Source organism: Penaeus vannamei, chromosome 40 (genome assembly GCF_042767895.1).
Source record: "Penaeus vannamei isolate JL-2024 chromosome 40, ASM4276789v1, whole genome shotgun sequence".
Taxonomy (NCBI): domain Eukaryota; kingdom Metazoa; phylum Arthropoda; class Malacostraca; order Decapoda; family Penaeidae; genus Penaeus; species Penaeus vannamei.
This window is the reverse complement of record NC_091588.1, coordinates 18,665,171-18,672,719: the sequence shown is the minus strand read 5'-3', so window position 1 is coordinate 18,672,719 and position 7,549 is coordinate 18,665,171. Positions and strand designations below refer to the sequence as shown.

General features: G+C 45.1%; 1 protein-coding gene across 4 annotated transcripts in view; it reads left to right on the top strand.

Moving 5' to 3' along the window:
• Nucleotides 1-3,244, top strand: part of Spred (Sprouty-related protein with EVH-1 domain) — a 58,298-nt gene extending 55,054 nt beyond the window's left edge. For all 4 annotated transcript variants that reach the window (XM_070117350.1, XM_070117348.1, XM_027383168.2 and 1 more), the window contains exon 5: nt 88-3,244. In XM_070117350.1, the coding sequence (XP_069973451.1) occupies nt 88-1,113 (1,026 nt within the window). In that variant the 3' untranslated portion in view covers nt 1,114-3,244. The remainder of the gene's footprint in view (nt 1-87) is intronic.
• The last annotated feature ends 4,305 nt before the right edge of the window (nt 3,245-7,549 follow it).

The following is a 7,549-nucleotide window of genomic DNA, read 5'->3' as shown; positions in this document are numbered from 1 at the left end:
TAGTAGTGAGTGTTGACTTAGAAGACAGGTTTTGGTGAGCTTTCATAGTTATTAATAAACAACCTTGACAGTGATGGTGATTTGCAGGCGGTGAATCTTCCGGTGGATAGAGATGGGTCACGGACGAACTCGTCTGGGTCGGTCACCACCTGCGGCAGCAGCCGTCACACACCCACCGCTACTCCCCTCCCCACCCCAGACCATCCCCCCCACTACCCCTACCACCACCACCACCATCACCACTACCCATCACCAGGAGGTGGAGTGGGGGGGATCGGAAGCGCAGGGGGAACAGCTATATCAACAACAAACACTTCTCCAAGCTCCACCATTTCCAACCTTGCCATCACCACAGTCGGGATGCAGCCCCCGTCACACAGCCACTCCCACGCCAACCACCTGCACCGCATCACCTTCCCCTCCCGGCCCCGGCCTCCATTGCCACAGAACAACAACCCCCTCGACAAGCCCCTTGATCTGGATGGCGACCACAAAGCGGGCAGCCCTCCAGACATGCCCCAAGACCAGGACAAGATCGAGGTCACAGGAGACACATACTCATACGTGCAGTGCACGATGCACCATGAATACAGCTACCCGGTGGTGGAGGGCATCAAGGCAGAGAAGAGAGATAGTATAGCATCTCTGAAAAAGCAGCAGCAACTCGAGCTTGCCGGGGCGACACACCCTCAGCCGTGTCCTCCAACGAATCATGGCAAGAGGCCGCGAAAGAGAGACCGCAGAGGCAGAAAGTTCATCAAAGCCCGCTGTCGGCACTGTCAGGAAACCTTTACATATGATAAAAATTCCCGGGGCAGCTGCGAATACGCACCAGACTGTGTACGTACAGCCATTGATACACTTACATGCATCTCTTGTGCGCACGGTATGTTATATCATTGCATGAGTGATGCAGAAGGTGACTTTGCTCACCGTCCATGTGAATGTGGGGGTCCTGGAGGCACGACGGATGAGTTGTGCGGGCGACGGTGGCTTGGATTAACCTTGTTATCCTTATTGGTGCCGTGCTTGTGGTGCTACATACCGCTGCGAGCATGTCACCGATGCGCTGTCGCCTGCAGATTGTGTGGTGGCCGACATGAGGCCTCCTGACTCACCGCCCCCACACATGCCCAGGAGGATGAGGAAGAGGATGATGACGATGACGAGGAGGAAGATACGGTTTTCACGGTAACTGGAAGCCCCACGCTGCTCTCCCCACAACAGTGGTGTGATCAGGGGAGCAGTTCCCAGCAGTCGGGCGTCGGAATGGGCATGCATGTGGAGAAAAACCAAACCAGTTAATACTGATCCAAGCTTTGTAGCCAGTCAGCTGTTGTGGCAGGGACAACAATGACAGTTAGTGGTGTGTGAAAAGAGTGTAAGGGTGCTACCAGCACAACTATGATTGTCAAACAACCAACTAGAAAGGAAAGGAAGAATGGAATTGTGTGATAAAAGGAGTGTGAATGAAACCACTTTTGATAAAGTGGATAGAAAGGACACAACAGTTTGAGTGTTCTATGTACCTGATGGCCACACTCCGGCCTCAGAGTGTGTGTGCACGTGTGCGTGAGTGTGCACTGCACACACACTGCCGTACATGGCCAGTTCTCAACTCTTGCATTTGGAAACCCTTGTTCATCTATATGTGAGCTGCTCATTTAATGGCAGGTCCGTCCGCCTTGGCCTATTTAATAATCTAAAGGGATCCCAATTTTTCGAGGGCTCAGGAGAAATTGTGACGCCCTTTGGAATTGCTGTGACTTTTTGTATGCTTTTAATTATTATTGTGATAGATGTTCTATATATTGATAGCTTTAGCTGGCCAAGACGGACAGGCAGCCAAGGCAGCTGGACTGTCACGTGTCACATAATAACTACGTGAAGTTCTCACTTGCGTTTGCCTTACATACCGACACTTTTGTGTTTAGTCTTTTGGCAATTATCAGCGTCGTCTTCAGCGTTGTGTAAGCCGGACAACTTTTTCAAGGGTTTCCTTGTCATTTTAGGTGCTATAGCACAAATCATGGATTTTCCTTTTTTTTTAAGTGAATGATTATTCAAAAAAATATTATTCAGTTGTGTTGCAGTCAAAAGAACAGTTTTCTACACAACTTTATATATAAACATGTGTAAGGCAGTTGCACTGTGAAACATGAAATACAAGGTGAAGTTTGGCTTCTTAAAAAATCAAACTTAAGGTAATGATGTAACTACATAATGTAGTTTTCCAATAATAAAAGACTAAACCTCCAAATTGCATTCATGTAAGCAACACAGGTAGCATTATGAATCACTGCCCTGTGGAAAAAAAAAGTCTTGTAATTACCATAGTCACAATTATCATGAATATTGATGATAACAACCCCTCTTAATTATGATTACACCCAAAAAGGAGGCCAAGATCTTGTTAAAAAAAAAATAAACATTTTTGTGTACAACCTAGATGGTGGCCCAGTCGGCGCAGAGATCGCAGCCGGCGGAGAGCGTGGACTTTTTTGTTTTTTTGTTTTTGTTTTTTCTCACCACCGCCTTCACCAGCGAGGAAGCGCTTGGGAAGGAGGTTGGACTTTGCCGCGCCCTCTTCTGCCGTCTGCGGCCTGGACCGAGATAGATGTTTTGGTAGCGGTAATCTTGGGGAGCAGCCAGGTCATACGTCACCCAAAAGAAGTCCTGGGGTCAGCCTGAGGCTCCAGATATAAAGATATATATTAAAAAAAAGAGGAAAGAATGAATAGAGGGAGAAAAGAAAAAGAAAGGAAGAGTACCTTAATTCTGTGGTAAAGAGGTGATGACCCCAACCTACTTCGAGTACGGCGAAACGACCTGGCGCATGTCAGCTCCCCGATACTTCCGTTGTTCATGCCACCCCCTAGTCACGAACAAAATTGCAACCAATGTCAGCAGTCTAATATCATTTGTTTTATTTGCAACAATTTTAAGCAGAAAGTCACAAAAGTTTGTGGTTTCATTTTACCTTTTTCTTGAAGAAGAATGAAAACAAAACTAAAAGTTAAAAAAAGAGAACTTTGTTACTCCCAGGAAAATGATTGATATATATATATATATTTTTCTTGTTTTTCAGTTTTCACTCATTGTTTCCAGTGAATGATTTAAGTGACTAAGTAATTATCCTTGTGTAAACTTTTTGTCTATTGATAATTTCATTATAATTGTCAAGTATAGGATGTAACAAGAATGATTTTATGAACAATAATGACAACCAAAGACATATCCATTAGCCCTGTTGTTTTATCCCCATCTATCTATCCTCTCGTGTTTGGAAAAATAATAATTTTCAAAAGTAAGGCCTGTGAATGATACTAGAATTTTTGGATTACAGTACAGCCCAACTGCAGAATTACAGTAAGACTTCTGAAAGGCAGAATGGCAGCTTTTGCTATGTTGTAACTAGGCCTCCTGAAGGTGTTGGCAGATAATGAACCAGCTGAAATGGTCTGTTTTATAATTACTTTGGAGATTTACATATGATTAAAAGAAAGAAGAAACAAAGAACTTTTATATTTTGAGAAGAATAAGCTAATATTATATACAACATAAGTTTAAAAGAACATAAGGCAAAAGGTCCACTGATTAGTGCATTAGATATTTTTATTATTCTAGTTAGCAAAGCAAAATATTTGTTAATCTTATGGATAAAAGTTTTTATTCAAACTTATTTCCCTGTACTAGGGCCACTTGGGCAGCATGTACCTACATTTTTTCAAAGGAAGTTGTCTATACTATTACTGAAAACTTGGTCTGTAATTATGAATAAGGGTAAATACTAATGATTAAGAAGAAAGGAAACATTATATAAACTAAAGCCAATCCAACATGCAATATAGAAGAATTGGCTTACATGTTTTTTTTGGATGGACCCAACTTTAAAACTTCTCAAGTTAGCAAATTGAAATTCAAATTCAAATTGACCAGTATCAATGAGATTTCTGAAACTGATATTTCAGCACATGCTCTGTATGCATTACTATGAAACTGCTGTCCATAGTAGATACCACCACTGCCAAATTAAGGAATGAACTTGGAGGTTGGCAGCCTAGGGGCCAATGCCAGCTGTGGACATTGGAAGATGAAAGTTATACATTTTTATTACACTAGATCGGAGACTGTCTTCGGTGAGTGAAGTTTAAAGATTTTGAATTAATCATTTATCACACCCTTTGGAAATAGTGCTGGGGGCTCAAGTTTTATAGTTCTGCAGTCTACAGAATCTTAAACTGGCTGTGGATGCAATGCTAGAACTGAGAACAAAATGCACTTACTAAAACCAATGTAAAGAAGTTGTATTTATTTATTTATTTAATCAATATTTTGCGCAGAACAATTACCTTGAGATTTAAAAAAGAACATGCAAATTGCAATGGTATTTTTGAAAGGTGAAACATACGTGAAAGACAGGTATAAGTTTGCTCAATCTGGTCATTTTCAGTCTTCACAGTATCTCAAAAATTATCCAAAAATGAATGCAAAAAGTTCTAGGGTAGATACTCATTACTTCTTAGAAAAAAATAAAATTATAACATTGTTGTTGCTTCATTATTGTTAACATTATTATACTTATTAATTATTTACTTACTACCATCATCAATCCTCCTCCTCCCCCTTCCCCCTCTTCCTCCTCACCCCCCTCTCTTCCTCCTCCTCCTCCTCCTCCTCCTTCCCCTCATCCTCCTCTTCCTGCTTCTCCTCATCCTCCTCTTCCTCCTTCTCTTCCTCTTTCCCCCCTCCTCCTCCTCCCCTCCCCCTCCTCCTCCTCCCCTCCCCCTCCTCCTCCTCCCCTCCCCCTCCTCTTCCCCCTCCCCCTCCTTCCCTCCCTCCTCTTCCCCCTCCCCCTCCTCCTCTTTACATTCCTCCTCCTCCTCCTCCTCTTTCCCTCCTCCTCCTCCTCCCCCTTCCCCTCCTCCTCCTCCTCCTCCTCCCCCTTCCCCTACTCCTCCTCCTCTCCCCCTTCCCCTCCTCCTCCTCATCTCCCCCTTCCCCTCCTCCTCCTCCTCTCCCCCTTCCCCTCCTCCTCCTCCTCTCCCCCTTCCCCTCCTCCTCCTCCTCCCCCTTCCCCTCCTCCTCCTCCTCCCCCTTCCCCTCCTCCTCCTCCTCCCCCTTCCCCTCCTCCTCCCCTCCCCCTCCTCGTCCTCCCCTCCCCCTCCTCGTCCTCCCCTCTCCCTCCTCCTCTTCCCCCTCCCCCTCCTCCTCCTCCCTCTCCTCCTCATCCTCCCCCCTTCCTCCTCCCTTCCTCCTCCACTTCCTCCTCCTCCACTTCCACCTCCTCCACCTCCTCCTCCTCCTCCTCTTCCTCCTCCTCTTCCGCCTCCTCCTCCTCCTCCTCCTCCTCCTCCTCCTCCTCCTCCTCCTCCTTCTCCTCCTCCTCCTCCTCCTCCTCGTCCTCCTCCTCCACCTCCACCTCCACCTCCTCCTCCACCTCCTCCTTCACCTCCTCATCCACCTCCTCCTCCACCTCCTCCTCCACCTCCTTCTCCATCTCTTCATCCCCCTCCTCCTCCTCCTCCTCCTCCACTTCCTCCTCCACCTCCTCCTCCACCTCTTCATCCTCCTCCTCCTCCACCTCCTCCTCTACCTCCTTCTCCTCCTCCTCCTCCACCTCCTCCTCCACCTCCTCCTCCCCCTCCTCCTCCCCCTCCTCCTCCACCTCCTCCTCCACCTCCTCCTACACCTCCTCCACCTCCTCCTCCACCTCCGTTTTTGTAAGGACATTTGACCAAAAGGAGAATCTGAACATTATTGCAGAGGATAATATTAATGAGTGATTTATTGTTACACATTATTGGGTAAATGTGGGAGAAAACTGCAATAAACCTATAGTTTTTTGTTTGCAGCTTTTAAAGAATTCAACCAACTTTATCATCACTACCAACATCGTGACTTCAAATAGAATCATCACCCCTATGTGAATGAATATATATTGTAGTACTTCCTCGAGTACTTCAGCTACTATCCACTGAGGTTGTTTGGAAATATCTAGTGTATGGCTTCATATTTATAACAATCTCAATTCTAAGCCACAAGCAATAATGCAAAAATGCTCCCCACCCCCCAATTCCTTGCTCCTTGTTGTCCTGGGGGGGGTGGGGGGGGGTTGTAGGAGACTTCTGAGGCCAAAGGTATGGATTGGATCACCTTCTACTTTGGACCTTGGCTTCGCTTCAACAAATTGTATTTTCTTCTCTCCTTTTCCTTTTCCTTCTATTCTTCGTCCCCTTCTGTCCACTTCCTAAAGTGTGAGGGCTGCGCCGAAAGGAAGAAAGGCTGGCTTTGTGTCAGTCCTGAACGGCTTTCGTACTCTGTTTGCTCTTCCCTCTTTGACCTTTTCACTACATACTAACATCTAGCGCTTTACAACCTTTAACATCTAATATATTTTGTCCAAATCGTTAACAAATTTTTACCCTTTCTCCATGATGCTTTATCATAGTGCTGTATGACCATTATGCTAGGAATCTGAAAACATCGCTTTATAAACCAAAATATCCTCCTTCCTTAAGGGGTTCACCCCTAAGCCCCACCCAATCGCTATATCTTGAATGCGCTGCAAATGACCTTAGATGATGATGCAGGTTTTTTTTTTTTTTTTTTTCGTAAACAAATAGATGATGGAAAAATGCTAAGGTATCTTGTTTAGAGAAGTGGCATATGATCATTATTATCATTAAATTTCTAAAGGACAAATAAGCAGCATACCCAGTAAGTCAATTAATATATATTGCTACAACAGTGTTAAGTACATATTGTGAAATATGATTCCATCACTTATCACAGGTATATCATACTATTCTTTTAAAATGAAGAAATAGAATATAACACGAGGAAATGCTCATGGATGAACCTTTTTTCTACCGTTTGGCCCCTCCCCCAATGCATGGTCTTTTCTTCCCCTTTCTGTTTCCTTCTGTTCTCCAAACCCTCCTAAAATTCACTTCCTAGGATGTACCCGTGTTCAAAGGATGAAAGGCAGACTGCCAGTTACAATGGGCACGGTATTCCCCTGTTTACTTGTCTAGTTCTTACCCTGAGGGTAGTCTGTTTCTTTTCCCAACATACTCCAGGCTTACCATGGCCAGTAATGGAGATTTTGTACCCTTATTAGTGGCTTTGAGGCTTGCCCCTTTATCAAAAAGCCCCATTGATTTCAATTATCCCGGTTCCTCGAACCCAGGCTCTCCTTTGACCACGCCCCTGAATACTGCTGCTACTAACCATTCCTCGGTGCCTGCTATCACCTCAGTTCCCTCCAAATCATCTATCTAGATCACTACTCAACTTCCAGGAAACGTTCCTCCTCTCCCACGATCCTGTACTTCATCTCCTCCACCGCCACAACTTTCTTCATCTAATACCCCCTCCTCCCTTATTATTACTCCGCATCCTTATTGTCCATTTCTCTCAACACTCCCCCTCTCCATAGGCTTAGGAAGGTATTTTGAAGTTGGGCAAAGTAGGTTTCCCCAAAAAGTAGCCATGGGTCCTGGGGCTGTAGGCCCCTGGTGGGGCGTGCCTCTGGACCAAAATCTCA